The sequence below is a fragment of the Alosa pseudoharengus genome, unplaced genomic scaffold (genome assembly GCF_046254945.1).
Source record: "Alosa pseudoharengus isolate Yale_2024_CS ecotype anadromous, Long Island Sound unplaced genomic scaffold, YU_APseudo_1.1 YU_APseudo_1.1_scf_12, whole genome shotgun sequence".
NCBI classification, from domain to species: domain Eukaryota; kingdom Metazoa; phylum Chordata; class Actinopteri; order Clupeiformes; family Clupeidae; genus Alosa; species Alosa pseudoharengus.
In genome coordinates, this window is record NW_027468587.1 from 9524892 (window position 1) to 9551992 (window position 27101).

At 43.7% G+C, this 27101-nt stretch overlaps 1 protein-coding gene, 1 long non-coding RNA gene and 1 other non-coding gene across 4 annotated transcripts in view; 1 reads left to right on the top strand and 2 right to left on the bottom strand.

Moving 5' to 3' along the window:
* On the bottom strand, nucleotides 1-19788 carry tmod4 (tropomodulin 4 (muscle)). 2 transcript variants are annotated; one of them, XM_076280037.1, is made up of 10 exons: nucleotides 13330-13422; nucleotides 8071-8261; nucleotides 7227-7383; nucleotides 4620-4742; nucleotides 2062-2154; nucleotides 1822-1952; nucleotides 1322-1429; nucleotides 932-1075; nucleotides 644-788; nucleotides 1-461 (listed from the first exon to the last, which is right to left on the bottom strand). In XM_076280037.1, exons 2-10 carry the CDS (start codon nucleotides 8176-8178, stop codon nucleotides 439-441), a joined length of 1032 nt encoding a protein of 343 aa, XP_076136152.1. In that variant the 5' UTR covers nucleotides 8179-8261; nucleotides 13330-13422; the 3' UTR covers nucleotides 1-438. The 2 variants fall into 2 exon arrangements, with proteins under 2 accessions (XP_076136152.1, XP_076136151.1); XM_076280036.1 differs by lacking the exons at nucleotides 1-461; nucleotides 644-788; nucleotides 932-1075; ... (4 more) ...; nucleotides 7227-7383; nucleotides 13330-13422 and adding exons at nucleotides 14783-15832; nucleotides 16793-16937; nucleotides 18416-18592; ... (1 more) ...; nucleotides 19373-19525; nucleotides 19664-19788 and having other exon boundaries at nucleotides 8178-8261.
* Nucleotides 7315-27101, top strand: part of LOC143118902 (uncharacterized) — a 23321-nt gene continuing 3534 nt past the window's right edge. The window contains exons 1-2 of the long non-coding RNA XR_012986226.1: nucleotides 7315-7404; nucleotides 7590-7660. This is a non-coding gene — a long non-coding RNA (uncharacterized LOC143118902). The remainder of the gene's footprint in view (nucleotides 7405-7589; nucleotides 7661-27101) is intronic.
* trnaa-ugc (transfer RNA alanine (anticodon UGC)) lies at nucleotides 12686-12757 on the bottom strand. Its single transcript has one exon. It is a non-coding gene; the product is annotated as a tRNA-Ala (tRNA).

Here is a 27101-nt window from a genome sequence, read left to right on the forward strand (position 1 = left end):
TGGGAATACAAAACTTAAAAGCGTCTTTTATTTAAAGTATTTACAAGAACGTTTGTTAGAAGCACCGTACTGAAGAATTGGCATGGATGGGTGAAATGAGTTGACGTACAACAAACATTTTCCCTGTTGTTTCTACACGGCTAATATGCATAAGCTTTCTCTCACAGCATAACAAGCACAGCGCCTTTATTGCATCCATTCCACTGGCTGTATGAATCCCAAGGGCTACAGACAGCAAAGCATGATGATGGTATTCATATTCACAGAAGACATTTTGTTAAATGGCATTTTTTCACAGTGGACTACCAATGCTGGTAGAATAAGAGGTGTTGGAGTCCTTGGTTACATTGAGCGGCGCGGGCCAGTCACAGTCATGTCAGAGGGACGCCTCGGAGGCTTTTTCGACGACCGTTGGAAGGAGACGACCTCTGCTTCCCCTCATCCTACTCTCTGTTGACGAACTGCAGAGACCAAAACAAATTGTCATCAGCTGCATTGAGATATCTACTGTATATTGGCTCTCTTCTGACACAGAGAGGAGTCCATCAGTAAGTTGAAAGAGATATCAATTTCCTGCCTCAAATAATGTATGAAAGTGTTAATGTAAGGATGAAGTTATCGGATGAAAAGTGCTGGTGCTCACTGAAATCATTGTTCCTGGTGATGGCTATCCCTGCCCTGGCTCGTGGGCCTTGCTGGGTGAAATGGTATCCAAACTTGATAATGCTGGAATTGTTCTCCAGCATGGTAGCAATTTCCATCTCCACTGAGTCTCCCAGTTTCTGCCTCTGTGGAAAGATGGAAGATGGTATTAAAAGGTGAGGCAGATATTGCATGAGCCACTGCTAAATACATTCTCTTGAGTAAGGTTTTGCTTTGCTGAATGTTTTTCAATTCAATTTTCAATTCCAGTGCAGTTTTAATCACTGACCTGGTTGTCAATCTTTAATTCTCCAAGTGTTGAGTTTGAGCCCAAGGCTTTGACAATGGCCATCATGCCCTCATTGGTGATGAAATTGGACTCGATGTTAAGACTATACAAGTGCTTATTAACGGCAAGCATCTCGGCAATGGCCTGGAGAATAGACACAAAAGGAACATTTAGTTACCTACAATCTATGTGACAAACAAAATAGAGTACTACGGTACGATCATATGTAAACATAAACATAAACATGCCTTATTGTGAAATTCCATTCATTTGTTTTACTTGTACATTACTGAGCCTCTACAATATGGAGTCAGTATAAATGAGTGAAATGTAAGTAAGGGTGCGTAAGAACAGGTGAATAAGCCACTAGGTAAGCAGGTGAGCACTCACGTATGCAACAGGGTCATTGCTACGGGTAGCGGCAACGCTCAGGACCTGTACATGAGAGTTGGACTTCATGGCCTCAAAAATCGCTTTCAGCGTTGGGATGGGAATGTCCTATAAGCAGATGGTGAGTGTTATAAAGCATTCAAATATTATCAGTAAACCCTCAACAGTAAACAGGCATGCTTCTATTGCACATACACAGCACCTAACTGAAATGGTAGACTATAACTTTGATGCATGAGTTCTGATTAAAGGAATACCAATATATGAGCTCACTTTTTGAGATAGCTTTGTGTCTCAGAGATATCTTTGACAAGTAACTGAATGTGTAGCATGCCATTCATCTTTGATTTGTCTTTAAGACTGTACAGAGGCAAGAATTAGCTTTGTGTTCTGTCATGAAAGCAACACACAAATACAGGGTTAGTTTGTTGAAAGTGGGAGATCGCAAAACTGGCCTGTGTCTACTTCAAGATATGATTATTACATATATTCAGATTCACCGGTATGTTGTTCAAATTGACTTCCTGCAGACCGCTGTCATTCTTCTGAATTCTTGACAGAGTGTCCTCAACATTGGTGGTATTTGGGGGCTCCTCTGGGAACAGTTTGAACTCATCTGGCTTCACTACACCTAAAATAATGAATACACAATTTTGCATCCAAGTAAGACATTTTTTTTTTCAATTTTACCGGTTGCACATACTATGTACATATAAGTGCTCTTGTGTGTATTTACTTACTGTTGATGCCTTCTGTGTTGGCAATCTTCCCAGTTGCCCCAAGGGCATCATAGTACTGCTTGTTGCTCATGAGTGTGTACATTCCCAAAATAGCTGCAAAGAGACAAAACACATTTCACTGAATTAATAGGACGGGGATCTGTTAGTTGATTTTTTTTCCATGATTGTGAGGTGGGTGGCTTAAATGCTAATAATTAATGGCATGACAGAGCATGGAAAGCATGTGTTTCATGACCCAAATACTGAGGCGTGATATCACTGTCCCAGTATATCGACAAAGTCTTAGTGAAATGTGATGGATTTCTAATTACATTTCTAATTCCAGCACCCAACTTATGGATATCTTTCATCTCACTTTAGCTTTGAACCTATTTTAACTTTGCGCGTTGCTTTGCACTGAAGTCATCCCTCGAGACACACTACGAAATTTCACTGATGTATGTCATGTTTGGAGTTTTTATAGCACAATGATTCACAATGACAGTGAGCTCCGAAAAGACTTTTATCCCTGTGGATGTGAAGATGAGGTAGGTTTGTTTGACCAATGAACACCAGAGGGCAGCACGTGGCTTGCCCTGCGGTCCTCCTAAAGCCTAGGGTCCACTGAACTGTGTGACAGCAACTGCTGTGACAGCAGAGCCCCGAAGGCTCTCTCTGGTGGCTCTGGACAGCAGAAGGGAAGAGGACAGCTGGTCAGAAGAGGGGGCACCAGATAACATCACACAAATGTACTCAGGAGTAAATCCACAGCGCAGCCTCCTTTATTGACCTCCCAAACACAAGCATTGGGCTTCAGCAGGAAGCAGGAAATGCACTTTTGAATAATTCTAGTGAATGTTATGCTTGTCATTCTATGTATACTGTCTGCCTGCCAACTCGGTGTGAGTGGGTTCAGCCGTAAAAACAAAGCAGAGAGAATAGCAGAGGCTAATGAAGCTTTAATCCTCATCTGGACCCCTTCCAGAGTTAAAACTGTATTTTCAATGAGGGGGCTGTGACACACTAATCTGCCCTGTGAGCTTGACTCCAATAACAAACTTGGTGAGACCATCCGGAAACTCACATTATGCTGTCCTATCTCTCTCTCTCTCTCTCTCTCTCTCTCTCTCTCTCTCTCTCTCTCTCTGTGTGTGTGTGTGTGTGTGTGTGAGCGAGAGAGAGAGAGAGAGAGAGAAAGAGAGAAAGAGAGAGAGGAGAAGGGAACCAGAGAGACAGGGAAAAGGGTGCTGTTGCCTTGGTAGTGGACTGGATCCAACTGTGCCCAAAGACTTGACACTAATGTTCTGAGATTCCTGTGAATGTTAATTCCACCAAACCAAAAGTTCTACTCCCTTTGCTCTGCGAGACACCTATGTGTGATTCTTTCATTTCAAATTTTGTGAAATAATTGTATCAACCTGACACAAGCACTGTATTCTTGGTTCGTAAAACAAATTTAAGTTGGTTGTGATTTTGTGAAATATCTTATTTCGTTGACATGTTTACACAGGTTCAATTTGTTGGTGGATTAACCTAATGAATGCTTCACAGATCTCATATCATATGGATAATATAGTCAATTCATAATCGACTATCTTTTCCATGAGCCTTTGCTTTGAGCTCCCTGCGAATGTTTCCTGTAAGTGGTTGCTTGCCTCTCTGGTGTAAATCGATACAGTATCATGGTCCAGCAGACATGTTTAACCCATGCCATGCTATCCGACTCTCTCCTCCCCCTCCCCCCCCCCCCGCTCCTGTCAGAGCCGTGGCCCTTGGCCAGCTTATTTTAGTGAGTTGCTGAGGCTTGGGAATCGGAGACCCTGTATCATGTATTTGGCTCTCATGCTGTACATCTGTGAGCCTTGCAATTCCCATACGATTCAGTGCATGAGCTTATATTTTAGAAGAACGCAGAATATATGGACGTAGAACATAAGAACATCCTTACAATTTCAATGATTTCTGTAATTATGTTTTGTAAGTGACGATTTCATGTTTAACTTAAAAAATACCTATCTAATAAGGAAGAGAATCTGCAGTACCGGTACATGTTTATTTTGTGCTTGGCTGCCATTGTTTGTTTACAAACTCTGCTTGAATAAGCCTCTGGAGGGAGCATGTATAAGTACACATATATTTGCACTGTGTGTGTACACAAATGTTTGTGAGTGTGCATGTATGTGTGTGTGTGTGTGTGTGTGTGTGTGTGTGTGTGTGTGTGTGTGTGTGTGTGTGTGTGTGTCGACTAAGCAAGCCAAATGCAAAAAGACTAGCAAAGTACTGCTCCATTTCTGCAATAGTAGGTAGTGTATCCATTTGGAGATGACGATGCCATGTCTACCCATAACCACTAGTACAGATGATGTCATGTGTACCCATAACCACTAGTGCAGAAAGGATGAATAGCACTAAGCATTCTGTTTGGTCAGACCGGTCTAAGCGTGTAACATAATTCATAATTCCATCAATTTAGATCTGTAAAAGCTTCCCCTGAGTTAATGTGTGTGTTTGTGTGTCTGTGTCTGTCTGCCTGTGTGTGTGTGTGTGCGTGTATGTGTGTCAAATCTATCAAGTGTTACCTGCAATGTCACACATCTCAGCATCTGTTGCGTTCCTCAGGGCCTCCTCCAGTTCGGGCTCTAGGGTAATCTGCTCGTGATCGGGGATCTTTCCTGACCCCTCCTTAGGAACAAATGTCTTCCCTGGAGACGACAACACAAGCCAACAAGGAGGGATGTCAGTCAAGAGTACAGATGAGAGATGAAAGTAAACAACTGGCAGTCCCCATGGCAAGAGTTCAGCACCTGGACTGGTAATTGAGTATTGCATGCCTGCTAAATCCAGGGTCAAGCCAAAACAACGCTGCAAAACAACACCCAGCATGCATTGCTAAAAGAGTTTGCTAAATGGCCAACACCCAGAGAGGCCACTAGTGAACACTTGAAAGCACTGATACATTGACATGGACAGGGGGAGCTTGAGGCCTTCTGAAATGGTCATTTTTGTTCAGGTCTTTAACAATAAATACTAGGGGTGTAACGGTACACAGAAGTCACGGTTCGGTTCATACCTCGGTTCGGACATCACGGTTCGGTACGAGTTCGGTACAATGGAGGGAAAAGCAAAACAAAAATGCAGAAAGCATTTTTTTTTTGTACATGTCTCAGGCTGTACTACCTATAGTGTCATACAGTCTCTTCCCTGAGCTATCTGCAACAGCCTGAAGTGTGTAAGATGTAGGCTAAACAGTACAATAAGTACTAAGACTCCATCTGTAACTTGTAAACAAAATAAGACAATCAGCTATAAAACTGAAAATAGGCCTACAGCATCTCTTATTTCTGAAAGTGCAAATTACATAGAAAAATTATTTTTAAAAATCCACTTAAGCAAGACCTTCAACATCTGTGTTTAGTTGTATATGGAAGGGTCTACAATTTGCCTCAATATTTTTTTTATTGTGTGTAAAGTAATAATCTAGCCTACTAACTGTGAAAATATCACACTATTTTGCCTTTTTTTTTTAAAAACGAAATTGCTCCTTTCATTTCATAAACAGACTACAACTAGAAGTCACGTGACTTTGCCCTTTGACGTTAACTCACCGTAGCATGGTTTGTTTATTAGCCTGGTTATAGCGTTGTCACTTTATTTTGCTGTCTATGCACTTAACACTACCAGCTCCTCATGTGAGAAGTTACAAGTTACCCCAACATAAAGGTAATTACCACGCGATTTACATAGCTTTCTGTCATTACGAAATCATTTAATTTAAGCCATAGGTTTTGGCCCTATTTGTATGTGTATCCAAAGGCTGCTGAAGCGCAGGGAAAGTGTTTTCCCCTCGTTTCAGTGATTGGTAGCCTACATCATCTGGGTGATGGCTTCGAATATGTGTAGCATTTTTTCCACTCACATACCCAACAACTGCTGAACAACGTCGACACACAGTTTCATCTTATCCACCACTCTTTCGCCTGTACTAACGTTACTGTAACTGAAGTTCTCAAACTTGCGATCTTAAAGAGACCAGCGGATCCTCTAACTCTTGTGGGTCTAACCTTAGTGCTGCTAATGACTGACGGACTCGACCGACGACCTGACAAAAAAAACATAGGCGCCAATCAGAGCTTCAGAGCTAAGGCGAGGCTACAGATTAGCGTTAGGTGTCGCTAAAGAACTCCCGTAACTCTCGCTACTTAACAGTAATTGCGCATGACATTAATTAATCCGCACACGAGTTTTATGTATTTTTATACCGTGTATTCTCCGTGTAAATTCATGCACCGAACCGTGACGCCCGTACCGTTTCGGTTCAATACGAATACATGAACCGTTACACCCCTAATAAATACCATACAGATACTGTTAAATAAAATAAATGATCAGGATATCAAAATGTAACTTCTCTTCCTCTTCCTCTAAACAATGTTCATGTAGTCACAGGTAGGTCATGTAGTCAAGGATCCTGGTGGGTAACTAGCTGAACTGAAAGGTATTACATTGAAAGTAATCTTTTGATCGCAGCTGAATTAGTCAGTTATGTGTCCCTATATCTATTCTGAATGAGACGAGACTAATGTGCCAAGCCCTTTCAGACGCGAGCTGACAGCACGCTGGCACCTGAACAGCAGATGAGTGATACATCGCCACCCCAGCGTCAATTCTGGGCTCGCAAAAACCATGTGACCCACAGCGTGTCAACAGCAGCCATCAGTTACTCTTTTATTGTCCACCCTCTGTGTTTTCATGGCTAGTGGACCCTGAGTTGTTCTGCATCTCTGCGATGGCTCCGCTAGTGTCCCAAATACCCCAGATGCCCATCTACACACTGTCAGGTAGGTGGAATGAGGGCAAAAGGGCAGGACTATCATGTACTGTATGTGTGGAAGTTCTGCCCTACTCCTTTGCCAAATAAGCTTGATGATAAATTAAGCTAGTAAACACCTTTAAAGAAAGGGGAACAATTCCCCTGGGTCAGTAATATTTGTTGCGAGGTGCTCATTAAAACAGGTCATCAATGGGAAAAAAAAAGAATTGAGGCAGGCCTGAATGAAAAAGAAAAAGCCTTCATTAGATACTGGCTATGCTATGTAGCATGCTATGCTATGTAGCCAGTATTTAATAAAGGCTTTTTATTTTTCATACAGGAGGCCCTCAATGCTCTTTTTTTTATCAATAAACACCTTTCTTCTCTCCTGTGAAGGGTACCAGGTCGTCGCGGTCCTTGTGATCCAGGGCCTGCTTCTCAAGGTGGTCCAGCAGAGCATCCCGGTCAAAATTGCCCGTCGGGGACTTCTTGGTCTGGTCGCGCTGACGGTATCCGGCGGGGAGCATGGCATTCTGTGGACACGATGGGAGCAGGTCAGCGCACCGGGTAGTCACAAAGACACAGTTCAGGGGTTTCAGGGAGGGAGCATTTCTTTGTGATGAGTTCTTGTCCATTTTGTTTAGAGAAGCACAGTGAACACATTTGTTCTAAGATGAAAGGGGAGCTACAGTACAGTGGTGTCACATAGTGTCTGAAAGTCTCAATCCTAACTTCACAGATGAGCGGAACTGGGACCAGAGAGATGAACTTGTGATGGGTGCAAATTTGTGAAGAAAATGCATGGTAATGGTAAGGGTAATATTAATATTATAATATCATTTTCATCTGTTTTTCCATTGGGTTCCTCAGCATGTTCTGTTTGCGTGATGACAGGTAGGAGTTTAGTGTGTGTGTGTGTGTGTGTCTGTTTCTGTGTGTCTGTGTATATGTGTGTGTATGTGCCTATGTATGTGTGTGTGTGTGTGTGTGTGTGTGTGTGTGTGTGTGTGTGTGTCTGTGTGTGTGTGTGTGTGTGTATGTCTGTCTGTGTGTGTCTGTGCCTATGTGTGTGTGTGTGTGTGTGTGTGTGTGTGTGTGTGTGTGTGTGTCTGTCTGTGTGTGTGTGTGTGTGTGTGTATGTCTGTCTGTGTGTGTCTGTGTATATGTGTGTGTATGTGCCTATGTATGTGTGTGTGTGTGTGTGTGTGTGTTTTGCATACCTCTGGATCCAAATCCTGCAGCTCACACTCGAGCTGCTCAAGCTCCTCCGCACTGAGTCCCTTGAGGATGGCATCCTCATCGATGTCGCGTGGGTCGCCCTTGGACATCTTGGCTAGCTTGCTTCTACAAGACTATTCTACACGCGGCACCACAACCCCACAGAGAGAGAGAGAGAGAGAGAGGGCTCTGTCTGCAGGGGGAGAGAAGAAAAAAAAGACACGTTCTTCTATGTTTCTGTAGTCTACTCTTTGGCAAAACTGTCCTCTTTTATATGGTCATGCCAATAAAGTATATCGAATGAGAGATAGAGAATGAGACAGAGTTTGAGAGAGAGAGGGAGAGAGAGAGGGAGAGAGAGAGAGAGAGAGGAAAAATAGAGCAACCAGTGAGTCTACATGAGAAGACAGACAGACACTGTTTGACTCTGACGCTCTGCCCTCCCCTCCCTCCCACTTTCACTGATAGCTGATGACGAGACAGCATAAGCCACAGAGCACAGGCCTCCGGGGAGTGTTCCCATAGACACAGGCCGTGATCCCCTGTATACCTAACATAGCTTGTGTCTCCACTGTCACCTAATCTGTGGACCTCCGCCTAATCACCTGGGGACTGGGGAACACCCTGTGTGCTCTAAGCAGAATCCACACTGATCTGCGTGTTCCACTCCAGCGCTCCATAAGCGCTCTGTATACGCTGGGGCTAACTGCTCCTTAGGACTCCGCGCTCAGGTTATGCACGGTAATTATGGCATATAGAAAGGGGCTTGTTTGCACAGGTATGAATTCAGAGGGAAGCCTCTGTGTGCATGTATGAAGATGAAGAGCAAAGAGAAGAGAGAGAGAGAGAGAGATATAGAGAGAGAGGAAGAGAGAGGGACAAGAGAGGCAGAGTGCGAAATCTTTTTCTATTCTTGGTTTCTGAAGGCTGACCGAGCGTCTAAAGTTACAGTGAAGCCAAAGAGAGAGAGAGAGAGAGAGAGAGAGAGAGGGAAAGAGAGAGAGAGAGAGGGAGAGGAGCAGTAAGCTGCGACCCCTTATTTATCACAGGCTGACACTTACTCCCTGTCACACCCACCCGCCCATGCCACCCTCTACCGGCTCTCCTCCCGCCCGTGGCCCACTCTGATAGGGGAGTGCACCGCAGGTCTGGAGACAAAGATTAGCACACCCAGGTGCCTGGCGCGGCCTGCGCAGCCAGACACGGACACAGAGCAGAGCATTTGCATCTGCTCATTTGGCTAAGGCATCTATGCAAAGCAACCTGCCGCAGTGCTGCTTGCTCAGAGGCAGAGGCAAGGCTTAGAGATTATCTCTGGGCAATTCCATGGAAAATTATGTTTTTTGTAACATCCATAACGCCAATAAAATGTGATGGTATGGTATGATGTGAATGATTACATGAAATTTGAGCATTTGCTTTTTTTATCTGAAGAATGTAAATGAGAAAAAATGCACAAAAAATGAATGTTATCATTCACATCATACAAATGCCAAGGCATTTCACTGGCGTTATGGATGTGACAAAAAGTCAATTTTCCGTGGAATCGCCCCTCTGTGTTTCTCTGCTGCACAGCATACATGCACAAAGCAGTGCAGACTGTGTGGAAAAGTCTTGTGTCACTGGAGTTAAATAGCAGGTGGATACTGTGTGATGACACTGATACTACCTACTGCAACCCTGCTCAGAAGGCGCAATATAAATAACGACTAATTGATGGATTGGAGTTTGATGACGGATAACACACTGGTGTTGGGAGATGAATGTTTTGGCATCGCTAGGAGACACAGCACTAAACACTCACATGCCACTCTCTAAGGTTCTTCCCAGGCAGTTGGGAAAGCTTCACCCTGCAAAACATCCCAGCATCTAAACAGCATCACAAGCATTGTACTATACCACTGACACCTAGTCACGCTTTAGAGCAGACTAACACTAAACACCAAGTACGCACTCTCCTGAGAAATCCTTGTGAGAGCAGGTACAAGGGAAGTGTGCTGAGTTGGAGTAGAGTTGGATGCTTCACACTAAGGATGTGCACTATATTTATTCTATTCCTCCTAATACCGCTAGTACCAAACCAGGCTGCCTAATGGTTTCCATCATTCAGGTACAGAGAGCAGTAATAGAAAACAACAACAACAACAACAAACAAACAAACAAACAAACATAAACAAGAATTAAGAACAATCATTGGGATCAAACGGAGAGCCAAAACACCTCTGATTTGCAAAGCCAGTGTTAAGCTCAAATTGCATACATTTTGTAATTCTGAGAAGGATAATCATTTTAAAGGGAGGTACGTTCGGAATTTGGAATCCCTCGGAGAGTAAGGTCTCAGCTGCTCAGGGGTCACACTCTGTAAAGACCGAGGTCAACACTGTATGCATGACAGAGGTCAACACTGTATGCATGATGTCAGTCGGTCAATCTTCACTGTGAGGCTATTCATTACATAATCATCTTCCTCAGATCTTCCATTTTTCCATAGAAATTCTAGATGTCCTTAAAAAATTACTTAATTCTGAGGTGAGACATGCATTTGGATACCATAGAAATCTACACTGTAAATTACTACAATGTAAACAATTTAGTATTTAAAGCCAGATAATGCTCCCCAAACTGTGTGTGCTATTTACAATTCTTAAACATGAAACTCTGTAGATGCTGCAACTGAACTTCCACCAAAACACAATATAATCCTCCACCCACTGAGACTTCCACAGTCCATACAGTGGACTTTATTTACACAAGCCATTCACTGTGTATGTCCTTCAGAGCTGCCAGACAGTGGGCAGGGAAGTCTATCATCTGGAAAATCCAACACACGCTCCAGTTGAAGGGCAAACAAGGACCTGCGCTTGCCCTCATAATAACTACAGACACCCTACTCACTCTTGGCCAGGTGACATCTTTATGAGCACATCACATTTCCCAGGAAAGACAACTGTGGACCGCACCTGTCAGATGAACTCCCATCCGAACGCCCAACCCAACCCTCAGTAGAAGCCGTGGGACAGCCTGGCTCCGTGTCGGTCACCTTTCAAGGCCGGCTACACGTCCAGACCCTTTTGAACTACGGGAACTATGTCCACAATTTCTTTTCATCTCTCTGAACTGTGTAATAATGAAGATGGATATTTACAAGTGTACAACTACTTTTATAGTTTACTGTCACCCCACATAACAATATGATCGTTTCCTGGCACTGAAAATGAGTGCATCATTTGATTTAAACCATAAGAGCAGAAAACAGAAACTGATAAAAACCAAATAACCCAAATAGGCAAAGACAGATCATCAAATCATATCTTATCATCAATAGTCTTCAGCTACTGAATCACACACCTTATGCACCATCAGATCTACACATTAAAGAATCAACACAGGTCAACTTGCAATTACCACCTTTGGAATATCCCATCTCTGAGTCTGAACTGTAATGAGATCCACATGACCCCCTGAGGACAAAGGTCAGAGCATACTACTCCATCGTATGAAATGGTCTGGCTTGAATTTAGACACTCAACATGCTTCTGGCATATCAGAGGGGCCAGTGGTGACGGATGGACAGAGGCCAAGAAAGCATTACCATTCTGACTTAAGGGCCTGCGCTGTCAATTGGACACAACAGAGACCGATCCCATCCTTCTGATGCATGGGCAAAGAAGCTGGACTATGTTAGCTCACTATTTTAAGGGGTGTAGTTACTGGGCCAAGAATTACGAAAGAGGCCAATGGTTAGGCCGCCAATTATAGGCCCCAAGCAGATCCCGTCATGACTGCTACTGTAATAATGGTTTACAAAGAGGTGGTTACAATACGAGTTCAGGTGAAAAAATCAGGTGTATCTTTTTTTTTAATTATTATTCCTGATACCTGAGGCGGCTCAGGTGGCCTTGCATTATCACAGGGAACAGGGAGTGCCTGAACAGTGAGTCAAGATTCTCGGCCTGTCAGGTCGCAAGATTTCACACTATTCACAGGGTCGGCTCCACCAGGCCTTGCCGCCCAAGTGTAAAATTCCAAATCAGCTCCAGCTTAATTTTAGCTTCTCAAGTCAGCTCCTTCTGACGGTGTAAATCTACCCCTCCCCTCCCCCCCCCCCCCGCCCCAGATCCGGCTACGCCTTCTCAAAGCCTGCTAGCCGGCAGGAGAAAACCAGGGGCAAAACAGCAAATTCACAACATCTCATATTGTATTCGCCTAGCTTCTTTTAGAGAAATAGGCAAATAGAGATCAAGCATGCAGTGGTAAATGCCATTGATGGCAATGACCAATAACACAGCTGATCTGAACTTTTCTGGATTAAATATAAGTATAAGTATATATACTCTTTTGATCCCGTGAGGGAAATTTGGTCTCTGCATTTATCCCAATCCGTGAATTAGTGAAACACACACAGCACACAGTGTACACACAGTGAGGTGAAGCACACACTAATCTCGGCGCAGTGAGCTGCCTGCATCAACAGCGGCGCTCGGGGAGCAGTGAGGGGTTAGGTGCCTTGCTCAAGGGCACTTCAGCCGTGCCTACTGGTCGGGGTTCGAACCGGCAACCCTCCGGTTACAGGTCCGAAGTGCTAGTCACGGTAGGTCACGGCTGTCTACAGATAAATGGAGATGCCGGGGATTGAACCAGGGACCTCATACATGCAAAGCATGTGCTCTACCACTGAGCTACATCCCCTTCTAATTCTAATCCAACATCAGGTACATTTTTGCAGGAGACCTCTGCTGTCCTATGAATTTAAGACATTGCAATGGCAATCCACCACAATTTATCAGTTGCAAGAGTAGTATGGGTGTCTGGGTTAGGCTGTAGGTAGTATGTAGGCTGAATGACTGCACACAAGCACAAAGGCTGACAGTTTTGGCATAAGGGAGTCATATCAGGAAAACTATGAGAATAATGTTATTCAGTAATACACTATATTCTTGACAACACACATATAAGCAAACTAAAGTAAACACAACAATGTAACCATGTAAACTAATAAAATATCTGACACAAAATGAGCAAACAAAATATGGAGCTGTCTGTCAGCAACTTGTTGGATACCTCCCCTGTGTACTGGCTATATCTCAACAGCACACAGTTGACCCATGCTTAAACTAGCCGCACACATGAGTGGAGTGAGTATTAGCAGCCTTGCCCCCATTAGCCGCTCGCTCGCACACACACACGCACAGATAGCTTCATCCCCAAGCAAACAGCCCTAGCCACCCCATTCAACAGAGCCGAACAGCCCCCCAACCTACCTCCTCAGCGTCTCGCTGCTGAAGCCTCGGACCAGCCAAAGCCTGCAGTTGGAATCAGAGAGTGTCGTTTGTCTTTCTTTTTTTCCACCCCCCCCCCCACACACACACCCCTGCCCCCAACCCTCCCAATAACCCCCCACCCACTCATCCACATACACACACACACAGGCACACACAGGCCACCCCCGGTTCTCTCTCCTCCATTCCCCCTTTGCCCCCCCCCCCCCGCGCCTCACTCCCCCTGCCCTGCCTGTCACTCCCCGGCTGCCCTGCTTTCGGGGCCGTGCTGAGGCAGGCATACTGGCAGCACTCTGTGGGCTCAGCATTTTATTACTTTCGCTTTGAAAGAGTGACCGTGAATAAGGGTGAACCGGAGAAAAAAGAGAGAAATAGATAGAAAGGTAGAAAGAGAGAAAGAGCAAGAGAGAAAGAGAAAGGAGAGAGAGAGGAGTGAGAGAGAAAAAGAAGGAGAGAGAAAGAGAAGGAGCAGTAACTGAGACAGAGGGCGTTGGGAACAGCAAGCAGAACTGGGGAGCCTGAGGGTACGGCAAGGCTGGCAGATTGCTAAATTAACCACAGGACCAATGAGACATCTAGTGGTTGGCTTTGGTGTTGACTGATTACTGTAAAATGATTTGCTGAAAGCTGTGGCCAAGTTAAAAAGACAAACAAATCAAAATTTTAATATCACTTGCACAAATTTGGTGCCCAAATTAAGAATAGGCTCATTCATTTAGTTTTTATGGTCCCATTCCAAATAGATAATTACACCTCGTTCTTTATGTAAACATTCTTTGTTCCGCTTGCTACCATTTTAATTCAGCACCATTTCACTGTCAGACAAACAGTACTTCTAGTTTAAATATTACACTTTGCTCATACTGTAGCTAGCATTAATTATACATTATAAGAACATTCATAATCCATTTGCTTTAGTAGAAGCTGGCATAACTACATAATATTCAAAAGTATTCACATAAAACATATACTGTCATAGATCCTTAGAGTAACCTAATGTATCACAATAAGTATTTTGGCTGTTTATTGTATGTAATGCTGTAATATCATAAATAATGTGAACTCATAAGACACTTAACAACTGTGAATATGGCCTTTCTCTGATAGTTATGAAGGCCTAAAGCTGATGATACATGGGGAAACTTTTTGAGCAATGTTGCTGTGCAATGTTCCTCAATATTGTGGTTCTGGCATGTTCCAATTGATATTGGGCAACAATTTGTTTTCTGGGGAACTTAACTTAAATCTTCAGTATGCAAATCGCCATGATCATCGTTTCAGACTAAATGGAACTGGTTATATGGTTGCCCAGCAACATTGCTCAAAAAGTTACCCCATGTATCATCACACGTCATACATTTATTCATGTTCATGTGAAAATACTTCAAAGCACTGTGGAGAGACATTCAAGTAAAGAGCCATTTAATGGACTTACTTGCCAGAGTGAAGACTCGTCTTTTGTAGCACACGCAAGTAAAACAGATCATTCTTGACCTCTGAATTAAAGACAAAACAAAAGTCACTCCATACTCCAATGGGAAAATCAGGCAAGATATACAAACATTAAGTAGACTTGATTAGACCATTTGCGTAACACTGGGAGCTTTCATGTAATACAATTATTATTACTTTGTAGAAAGGATTTCCTAAATACAAGGTATGGAATCAAAACACTGCAGACATCCACATTAACTAAATGTCATACAATTAAAATTCAAACTAAATACGACCAATAGACAAAAACATTCCACTATGGCCAAATTTACATTAATACCCTCGTTCTTTACACAAATATACATTCAGCTTGAACTGTCTTTAAAACTCACAGTAGCACAGTGATAACAAAGTCACAACACATAGCATACAACAGCTATACTTCATTTCTGTCTGCCATCTTTAATTAGGTTTATGTCCACCCTTTCGCTCAGCTTCCATCTGTCCCACCATCTGACAGTCTCTTGAATCTCTTTTTCCCCTTGGGGATCAATAAAATATCTATCTATCTATCTATCTATCTATCTACTATATCTATCTATCTATCTATCTATCAGTCTAAGATGTAACCAGGCCTTGCTTTACGGTGAGCTTCTGCCTCAGTCCCCTTGAGAAGGTCTCCACTGCTGCAGCAGCTGTGGAGGTGGTGGCGGTGCCCGTGCCAGGCCCTGGGTTGGGCAGCCCGTGGGCGGCCACGTACTTGTTGTAGGCCTCGCGAATGATCTTGAAGGCCCGGAGGTTGGCGTAGGGGATGTCCGTGATGGGGTCGCGGTACAGGGCGGGTTTATGGGTGACGGGGCAGACCTCCTGCATGGGGATCTGAGGCCGGGGCTTGTGGGGGAAGCAAGACAGGAGCGTGGCGTCGTCGCTGAAGGTGATGTATGTGCGGGAGCACTTGCTGCCGACGGGGGCATGCAGCTGGGCACTGCTGGGGAGGGACGACTCGGTCTGGGAGGCCACCAGAGCGGAACCCTGGGTGTCCTGGTCCAAACTGGACGATAAGACAAGCGTGAGAATCATGTCACACTGTGCGGAGGTTGGTATTTGTTTCTCACATGATCTGAGACTTGTTTAGATTAGATTTAACTTTATCGTCATTGTGCAGAGTACAAGTACAAAGCCAACGAAATGCAGTTTGCGTCTAACCAGAAGTGCAAAAAAGATGATGTGTGGATGAACTGACCTGGAGGTAGCTTAAAAACTTGAGAACAAACAGAAGTCCAAGATTACTTGAGTCAGCCTCACTGCAGAACCTATTCACTGCTGTGAGCAGACTTTTACATGTTCTAGATTCGATTCTTCTATTACTCTCTTGGTCCTTCTCTCTCTCTCTCTCTTTCTCTGTCTGTCTGTCTCACACGTGGTCTTCTGATCTGTGTTGTTCTAGTGGCCACATGTGTGCACTTTTGCCTGATGTCTTCCCATCAGCCTCCTCTCTCAGCTCCTGTTACGTACCTCCACTATACACGGCTGGTCTCCAACGCCCAAGCACTTATCCCTCTCTTCCCTAATAAAACCCACCATTAAGCATCTGATAATGTTTTGGTGTTTTTGTGCTTGTGAACAGGAAAGGAGGGGGGGGGGGGCATATCGCCATCTAGAGCACCGGTCATGTTTACTCTGATAAGGACAGTGGTCTAATCAAATCCCCTTGCCAAGCTAAAACTGTAGCTCGACTTAACTGTACATGTAAACGTACTGACTGATACAGTGGAGTGATGCGAAAATGGTTAGGCTGAAAAATGTATATGGTAGGAGCAGGCTTCACTCAGTCTCTTATGTTACTTTTTAGAGTGCTTGGCCAAACTTAAATGTTAACTCAGAAAGAGAAAAGGCCGCACTTTGCATATATACGTGTTTTATTGCACAGGCGCGTTTCGGCTTAGCGCCTTCCTCAGTGTGCTGAAAAACGCCCATGCATTAGGAACCATAAGCATGCTTTATATCCTACCCTTCCACATCCACATTCTCCTCCTTGAATGCAGGGTAGGACACCAGAGGCATGGACACTGAGTGGTAGCGGATGATGGGGCCGGTGCACTGGTGTCTCTTGTGGACCTGTTTCTTCTTATCGGCCTCCAGGCGCTCGTAGTTCTCTGGTGCAAGCAGAGGTGAAGGGGGATGAGTGACAACACAAAAACAAACGCAACTGTTGTTGTGTAACTGTCACGACTGCTGTTTGTCCGCATAACTTCTCCCTTGGTTGACGCAGGTCAGTGCTGTTGCAAGATAAATGGACAGTTAGCAAATCTCTCAGGGGTTTCATACAACAACACGGAGATAACGTTGCGTTAATGTGGCTGATAACATTGAGTCCCCCAAGAAAATGGATATTTAATATGAGCAACAAGCAAAAACCTCAGCCATCTGTTTTTATAGATAACATTAAAAGTGAACGTGCAGGCAGCCTGTGTACTATATCGCTATGTCCGTGTCAGTGGAACTGGAAGACAGAATGTACACTGTGATTTATCTCCATGCCAATCAAGCGTTTCATAGGAATGTGTTTAGAGTTGGAAACACTGAGGGCGTTCATCCGGATGTGTTTCCACTCTATTGATTTGGCTGCACATTTGGCTGCACTCCATGACACATACAGTACACTGATCCATTCAAAGGCTTATACTAAGGCTTTACCCACATGTGTGAGTGTGTGTGTGTGTGTGTGTGTGTGTGTGTGTGTGTGTTTGTTTGCTGTCTAACCCAGCGACCTGAGGATGATGTGTATGTGTGTGTGTGTGTGTGTGTGTGTGTGTGTGTGTGTGTGTGTTTGCTGCCTAGTCCAACAATCTGCTGTGGCTTTGTGTCTGTGTATGTGCGTGTGTGTATGTGCCTGCGTAAGTGTGTGCATATGTGTGTTTGCTGTCTAATCCAGCGATCTGAGGTTCATCTCCGGCATCGCTTGTCATATGTATGTACATGTGTGTATGTGTATGTGCCTGTGTAAGTGTGTGTGTGTGTGTGTGTGTGTGTGTGTGTGTGTGTGTGTGTGATCTGAGGTTGATCTCCGCCGTGGCCTTGTGCCTGTGTAAGTGTGTGTGTGTGTGTGTGTGTGTGTATGTGTGTGTGTGTGTGTGTTTGCTGTCTAATCCAGCGATCTGAGGTTGATCTCCGCTGTGGCCTTGTGCCTGTGTAAGTGTGCCCACGTGTGTGTGTGTGTGTATGTGTGTGTGTGTGTGTGTTTGCTGTCTAACCCAGCGATCTGAGGTTGATCTTCGCTGTGGCCGTGGCCTTGTGCCTGTGTAAGTGTGTGTGTGTGTGTGTGTGTGTGTGTAAGTGTGTGTGTGTGTGTGTGTGTGTGTGTATGTGTGTGTAAGTGTGTGTGTGTGTGTATGTGTGTGTGTGTGTGTGTTTGCTGTCTAACCCAGCGATCTGAGGTTGATCTCCGCTGTAGCCTTGTGCCTGTGTAAGTGTGCGTGTGAGTGTGTGTGTGTGTTTGCTGTCTAACCCAGCGATCTGAGGTTGATCTCCGCTGTGGCCTTGTGCCTGTGTAAGTGTGCGTGTGTGTGTGTGTGTGTAAGTGTGCCTGTGTAAGTGTGTGTGTGTGTGTGTGTGTGTGTGTTTGCTGTCTAACCCAGCGATCTGAGGTTGATCTCCGCTGTGGCCTTGGCCTCGGCCAGCAGCTCCTCCTGGGTCAGGGGTCGCTCGTGCCGGGCACCCTTCCTCCGCCGCGGGGCCACTTGCCTCTCCTGCAGCCGCAGGTACGTCAGGCGGGTGTGCTCCGTGGTGGACAGGCGCACGGACTTCCTGTCTGCGAGCGTCAACATGAGTCAGCGGCTGAATCGGAAACAACCATGACACGTCTATGACTACGGGCCAGATTGAATCTTATCTCGCCCCTCAGCGAACACTTCCGCAGAACAGGCCATGTTTGGAGAAGAGGGCGAGGGAGAGGGTGGTGAGAGCAGAGGCCAATAGAGGAGCTCTTACTTTTGGTGATGTCTATCTGAGGCTCCAGGGCTTTGTGCTTGTCGGTCTTGGCCTTGGCCGTCTTCCTGGGGGGTTCGGCTTGCCTCTTGGGTTTGAGCTTGGGTTTGACGGGCTTGATTGGTTCCTGATGTCAACAGATATTATAGTGTTTTTAAAAGATCCACAATCAATATCCTTCACTGTTATGGACAGGAGGCCTACATGTTCTTGTGTCATGTGCCCCATACATGTGTAAATCCAACTTATATCATCAATACAAACAAAGGAAGAAGAATTACATGGTTGAATATTTCCCACTCATATGACCTTAGACCCCATTGTTATTGTCACTTCTCATGGACTGGTGTTCCGTTTCAGGCTACACCCTTAAAGGGTGAAGTGAACAAGACAGTCCTCATACATTCAAAAATGTCACTGTCCATATTAATGCCTAGCCTACTGTCAGTGCCTACTCTTTGTGTACTTTATAGCCAACTAAGTAAATATGGTGTAGGCCTATATCAACCTTTTACATGCATGATATATGATTTTACATGCTCCACATGTATTGAGTAAATTTATTAATTCACTGAACAAATGTCATGGCATCTGGCAGCAGTACCTTGTAGGCCTTGGTGACAACCCTACATTTTCTTCGAGGGCCATCTTCTTCTTGTTCACTGCTTGGTTCTTCACCCTCATCAATGTCGAAGTCACTGTCCACCTCATCTTCTGTGTCAGTCAAATCGCCTTTGTATTCATCATCTCCTGATTCCTATTGGTTATGGTTGGAAAACAACGCATTCTGGTCATTTTGACAAGCTTATGTGATTGATCTAAATATTTGGCACACTGTGGGATAATATTCACACCCGGACACCAGGTATAGTTGCATGCACTGTAAATGACCCACGTCATTGAAGCCACCATAAGTTGTCTTGTAAAAGTCGTCCTCTTCTTCAGCATCGAGCAGTTTGGACATACGATTCCCCGCTGTCTTCCGAGGCGCACGACTGAGAGCTAAGCTCATTTTGTCCCAGTTACAAAATAAAATGTATAATGAAGGCAAATAACTCTTAAGTTAAATGCTATAAACAAATGTTACTTTTGCGACATAGACACTTTTACAATGAACTTGCTGCTAGAATGGCGATAATTTCAGTGTGTGGCTAGGAGGGACAGTTATATTTTACTCAGAGCCAGTGCATCATAGAATATGTATGAATGATCCAGCACAATCGATGGATGAGTTTACACTTCATTCAGACCAAACCAATGGAGCCTTGAACGCTAACTTGCCACCAGGGGGCAATCTATTGCTATAGAAAAGGGGTTACATACCTTTAGTTTGGCGTTTTTTTGTTTGCTTGTTTCATATGTAAACAAAAACTAGAATTGTGAACAAGACATTTCTCCTTTCATATCAATGACAACCCAGGCAGTCCATGCCTTTCGTTTCGATGCAAGTTTGCTAGTTTAGGCCCTACATAATATGCTTTAGGCCCAATAGCCTGCAGCATGCCCAATTCAAACCTAATGATGTAGCCTACGTGGCATTTGCATGCTGCACCTCTGCATTTTAGTGACCTGCAACCTCTTTCACAATGGCAATCACACAACAACACATTGTCAGAGTGCTATGGATACCAGAGAAAGAATCTAGCCAGACTGCATTTCCGAACTTATTTCTGTTTCTGTCTAAAAAAAACCTACTTACCTTACATTACTAAGGTGAAACCAGCAGTCCTCTATGGTGAATCAGAAAGGCCTGGCCCGCTGGTGTACAAAGGTCCAGCTGTTTCATTTGTTTGGGCGGCTCATTTGGTCGTCAGGGAGGAGATGGCACAGCAAACATTACAAATGCTGAGTGAATGTTCTAATGTTCTGATGGATCATTGGCCAAATCCTTGAGACAGATACTTCTTTCTGAAACACAGAATGTTTCCAAAGCATTATACTTTGAAATACAGTCCTACTCAGAGCTAGTGGAGGCTAAACACAAGTAACACAGTTTATCGACCTCTGAAATTTCAGAAATAGAGTTTATCCATCTCTTATTAGAGTTTATCCACCTCTCAAAAGAGTTTATTCACCAATGGCAACTTTTAACATTCAAAAATCACACTGTATTATCCACATTCACAATATGTACACTAATTAACTACATACACTCAATATGTACACTCATTAACTACATACACTCATTCTCTAGAAACCATTTAATACCACTGGTATTGTTATACACATTGGACAATAACCTCCACCATCATCCAACATGTTCTGAATGCCTTTTTAAAAAAATCAGATACCGCATGGCACAGTCCACCTTACTGTGATCCCAGAATTCATAGTTCACCCACCTCTTATATTATTACTACACCCCTGGGTCTACTTGTTGAATCAGCCCCCATTCAGATAAATATCTTTCTAATGGAGTAAGGCCTTTGATTCTCTTCCTCTTTTTTACATTTATGATGGTAATAAGATGGTGTATGTCTCGGTATCAGTCTTGCCACCCACTCAAGGGAGAAAGAGACTTCACAGGGACTTCACCTAACAGGTGCTTTTCTTCAGTAGGCTGAATAAAACAGGAAGTAAAGTTTGAAAGAAGAAAACAATTAGCCATAAAGAAAGAACGAAAAACAGAGAGAAAGAAAAAAACATGAAGATGAAGAAAAACAAATTGAACGAATGAAGGAAAATATATTGATAGACTGAAAGACAGGGGAAAAGGAAAAAAATAAAATGTAATTAAAGACAGGCAGTATAATATTCAACAAAAACAACAACAAAAACACATAGCAGGGTTCTCAAAATGTTACATTTGTATCATACTGCAACACTCTACTGCAACAATAGACCTCTGATATGGCACTCCCATTGAATAATCTCATCAGGAATGTGCTTCCGGTTGATAGGCTATGTGTTCTATTTCTAAACAATGGCAAGAATGTCAAAGGGGGTGTTGTCCTCCAACAGGTTTTTTATTTAGCTACTAGCCAATGATGCAGCTGCCATATGTTCATGTTTCTGTGTCATTCTATGTCATTCTCTTCAACATTTTCACTGAACAATAGGCAACCTATCAAACTGAGAAGGTGGTAAAATGTGACCTACATTCAAAACCACAAACAAATGCAGTGTTTCCTGTGCTTTGAAAACAAAATGAGGCCTCTCTTAGTCTTCACACAAAAAAAACAGAAAAAAAAAACATGCTCTTCAAGTCATGCACATTCTTGCAGCGTTAGTGTCTGGTGTCTGAATGGCCTTACAAAAGAATCTTTACAGCCATAGCAATCATTATCCACATCATAATGATAGAGCAAAATATATTAATAGACTAATTTAGTGAGGCTTTATTCCATTAATACCTAACTGCAATTACTTACAAAAATGTGCACGCTCCTTCTCCTATGCTAGGAAAAGCCCTGTCTAAGAGGCCTATACTCTGTGTGAGATGTAAGCTTACAGTAGTATATGAACGCAGTGCAGCTCTAGCCTTACGCAAATTGAATAAGTCTCCAGCTAGAGCGCCGGGATCATAACAAGGACGGCAGAACAAGTCAGGGCCCAGTGGCTCAGAGCTGAGGAATTCAGGGTATTTGCGTTAAGTGAGGAGGACGCGGTGTTCTTCTCGAGGATGTTTGTATCCTTTGTGTGTGCCTCTGGAAGTTGGCATTGGCCCTGCCTGGGAACGAGGAGTTCGCTTTCCTCTCTTGGGCTTTGATGTGTTTCCCACACAAGAAAACTAAACTCCACCTCCACCCCCCTCTTCCCTCCTCCCAAGTCCTGAGGAATGCAGATCAACATCACGTCTCGGTTGTGTCTGTTTTGTCTGCAAGAGGGCACATGGTCGTTGAGAAATGCAGATAGGAGAATAACATGACGTCTAATCCTACACAGAACCCTCACTAAGTTTTGAAAAATAAGTGACGACATGTTTGAAAGTACATTTCTCCCTGAAACCTCTCTCTCTCTGTCTTTACTGTCAGTGGCCATGTGCATTCCCGTGCAACCGCTGTGCTTTTTCCCAGTGCCTCAAGTCCCTCTCAGTATAGAGGCTGCATTGTGAGGCGGTGGAGTGGATGACCTCATGGGTTTGGCATTGGAAAACAGGACTGGTGGGAGCCTCGTGCCACCGCTCCCCCGGCCCTCTGGCTCGCGATCGAGACCACCGGAGATGGAAAGAGACAGAGAGTACTGAGAGAGAGACAGAGACAGGACTGTGATATGGAGGGGCTGTGCAACGTGAGAGATCAGGTGGACAACACAAACCGAGAATAGCCTACAGACATGAAAGCTGGAGAGCAAGCCAAGTTGAAAATAAAATAAAAACAACAATGTAGAAAAAGTACTCTAGCGATTGATTATAAGCCTTGACAACACAACCAAGAAACTAATTCCAAAACTAACAATTATCTATGGATTAAAGGTAAACAAACACAGACAGACAAAACCCCCTAACAAATATTTTATGTATGGTGTTCCAATGTCTTCCCATATATCCTCTGTTTGTTTGGCTTTGGGTGGCACAGGCTGACCCATTTAAAGGCGTTGTCTCCACCATAATGGGTGTTCCTATATGTGAATAGCATTTAAAGCGCAGATTGCATAACCTTCATTGTACCTTCATTTGTCTGTTGTGACCGCAGGCATTTTTGCTTAGACCACAACCTAAAGTGCCTTCAGCAACTTAGCTGCTGTCAGAAACAGATCACGTCTGCATCGCTTTACATAACGTCCTTCCTTCATGTTGGGGCATGTCTCAGTCCAGACTCAGAGAGTTCTGTCTCGGGTACACTGTGTGCTTGACCAAGCCCTGATGTAATAGGCCAGTCATCCCTCTAAAAAAAAAAGGGAAAAAAAGGCAGCCGTCCAATTGCTTCCCCCTTGGCCTTTTCTGAGCTGAGCATTGGCCAGCGGCTCAGTGAGCTGTTGCAGACTGCTGTTAGCCCATTACAAGTACCAATATGAAGTCATTTAGTGTGATGCAAGGATTATTTGTTGTCAAAACAGCTGCTGCTGCTGCTTTGCGATTGTTTACAGGAGCTGCTGGGGGATGAAGGATCCCTCCAGCCCTAACAAATGAATGTTATGGAAATGCATGGTATGGTAATGGCATGACATGTTGGAAAAATATATTGTAACAGAACTGTAAATCACTATGGAAAGCTTCGACTAAAAGGTTCACTCACCCATGGACAGATGTGCATTAGTGGAAAAGGGTGCAATACACTTGGCCTTGGCGGTCTTAACTTTCACAGCTGAGTGATGACCTCAGTGACACCAGACAGTGACACCAGACAGATGAACACCTGCAAATAATACCGCAGAAACCCTCTAAAAGTCCCCCCCGTAGTTTCATTAGTAGTGACAGACTGGAGAAAATTTAAGACGCCCCATTAAAGCGACACAAAGTTCTTTTTACCTTAAAATCCCAGCTTCAAAGTCATTTTGATGCCACATTGACTACAATAAGGAGAATGGAGTGTGTGCTGGTGTGTGATCGAAATGCCTGGTATTACGCTATATTGATGTTGTAGGTAGGAGCGTGACCCTTTTCATCGATTTAAACAAATTGGGTTTCCCCCATATTGGATAACCAATATGTTGAAAATGGTCAAAAAGAGGAATTCCTACCTTGTTACTTTAACATCAGCTTAAATCATACCTCAGAGTAAGGATTTGTAATGACAAGAATACAATATATTTATTCGTTTAGTTTTGTTTGTTAAAGTTTTTTTTTTTTTTTTTTAATGACAATGTCAGATTCTGTATTATCATTTGTTTTTTTTTTCCTATGAAATATTTGTGTTTACTGTTTTGCCTGTTTTGTCTGCGGTGTCTATGTGACTATGTTGTGAAAAGACGTGCAATGACAACATGAATTTCCCCTTGCGGGATAATAAAGTTCACCATGACCTTGGTGTTTACTACCATAGCGCACTGCCCTAACAGCTTTTAAATCCAGCAGAGCATTTGAAACACCTTTGAATCATTGAATCGCTATTGAAACCACCATCTATCAACAACTGTCAATGCTGCTGCAAGGCCAGAACTTGTATTTATGAAAATATTACAGCATTGCCTTGTGAGTACATGTGCATGCTCTGACTTCTCCCAACAAGGTGTGCCAGCCAACATAACAATCCTGTTCTCATGTTAGTCTAATGGGTGAGGTGCAGTAAGGCTTTTCAATAACAAAGACTCACAAAATAATCTGTAACCACAATGTTTTTCCTGCTATCTAAAAATACCTTAGGTATATATTTTGTACCATTATGCAGACTTCTGTAGCCAGAAGCATATTGGATAACAAAAAACTTCATAATCAACCTTCATAGCCTATTCATACAGTAGCCACATCAAGCACCTGCAGCATGTGACAAATGCTTTAAACTCTTTTGATTGAGGTGCAGTAAACAATTAAGTGCCATCATTCTCAATCTCCACCTCCACCAAATCTCAACAATTGCTTTGTTTTTTTCTTTTATATGGAGCAAATTACAGCTTTGAACTACAGTCTGCATATGCATGCAAGGATGAGAAGGGCACGCACACTCTTCCACATGACTTCCTGACACTAGTATATTGAGAGTCCTTCAACCATGCCTTCCTGACACTACAGTATGTTGAGAGTCCTTCAACCATGACTGCCTGATACTACAGTATATTGAAAGTCCTTCAACCAAACAGTTAATCATTAAAGCATTGTGCATGGGGAATCTTCTGCAGCAGAGTAGAACTTTTATGCCCATCTACGAGTGAACTCAAAACGCTCGACTCTTATGGGAAGTCCCTTATATATTTTAGGTATAATTTAGATTGTCAGCAAATGCCCCAGACTGGAGTACCCCTCTGTGCGGTAATGACCAACTTTTACTTCCCACCAAATCTTACATTATTGGAGGGAAACCCAGACACGGGCACAGATGGTACTTTCCACGTCTGAATCGAAAGATATTTCAATTTCAATTTCAGTATCATCAAACAATAGTTAGCGCCATGAAAATGCATGGAGCGTTCATGGGACATTCAGTGCGTAGCCTAAATGTTTGTCCGTTCAGTTGATTTCTTAGGCTTCTGTGATTCTGTGTCATTTAGGATGTTTCGGTCACACCACACTGAGTTGCTGAAACTGAGCGGTGTCTGCTTTCGATGCCACATATGATAAAACGTGTGCAAGCATGGACAAGCACAATAACTAGTTGGCTCTGACTACACTTCCTTCAGTGATACCAACCATTTTTGAAAGGTTTCCAAAGACTGATTGGAAGACAGCTATTAAAGACACTCAGCTGTCAGCTCTCTTGATCTTGTTGAAGCCTGTGGCTATACTTGATGATTGAATTCCATGATGAAAAAAAGAAAATTTCTGGTTTATAATAAGGAACCCAAAGAAAACACAAATTCCAGTTTCAGCAGCAGCACTTGTGAGCTGGCACCTTTCCCGGGCACGCCTACAATGCAGCACTCTCATGTTCATGGGAAATGTGTGGGAGCGTGCACTCATCTGGCAAGGTATTACCTCATGGCTTGATGGCCTTGACAAGACGCCAGAGCCTTTCGGGCCTGCATGTCCAAACAAAGTGTCATATCGTGACAACATTGAACTGGCATGTTCCATCACGCCAAAAAGGTACAGTAGCTTTAAGTCTGACTGTGGCTAACGTACCTGTGCTCACAGCTGAGCGGAGTGAAGCTGTCTCACTGGTCAACCCCTTGCAGTTGGGTCTGGCTGACCTTTCTAAGGCCACGAGAGTCTGGGGAAACATGGAGCTATCTGGTGGGGGGAGGGCATGTCTCTTGTTAGGCGACATCGCAGCACCACGGGAATGGGGCGAACGTGTGAAGACGCAGCGCAGCTAAAAGGCCTGTGTTTGCTTGCACAACAAGGAAACAAACAAGTGAACAAGGCATGACTGAGCGAGAAACAAGACGAGAGTCATTCTAAAGGAACAAAGCCAATTGTCCATACAGTAGAATGTGCCCAGGCGTCAACACACATTCTTTAGTGCGACCCAACTTACAGTACAACTGATAAAGACTGTAGAGATAAACATGTGTGTTGGTCCCAAGATACTTGCCTGGCTCCTTGTGCTGTTCTGGGTTGGATGTTTCCATGTAAATCATTATCATTACAATCATTACCTAGTTGACTTTTACCTGTTCAGCTGCTGCTGCTGTTTGCAAGACAAAACCTCTATTAAAGTCTTAAAGTCTCATAACCAGTAATTACTAGGCCCTATTACTTAGAGGCTGGAAGACAGATTTGTGTGTGTGTGTGTGTGTGTGCGTGCATGCGTGTGTTTGTGTGTGTGTGTGTGTGTGCGTGTGTGCGTGCGTGCATT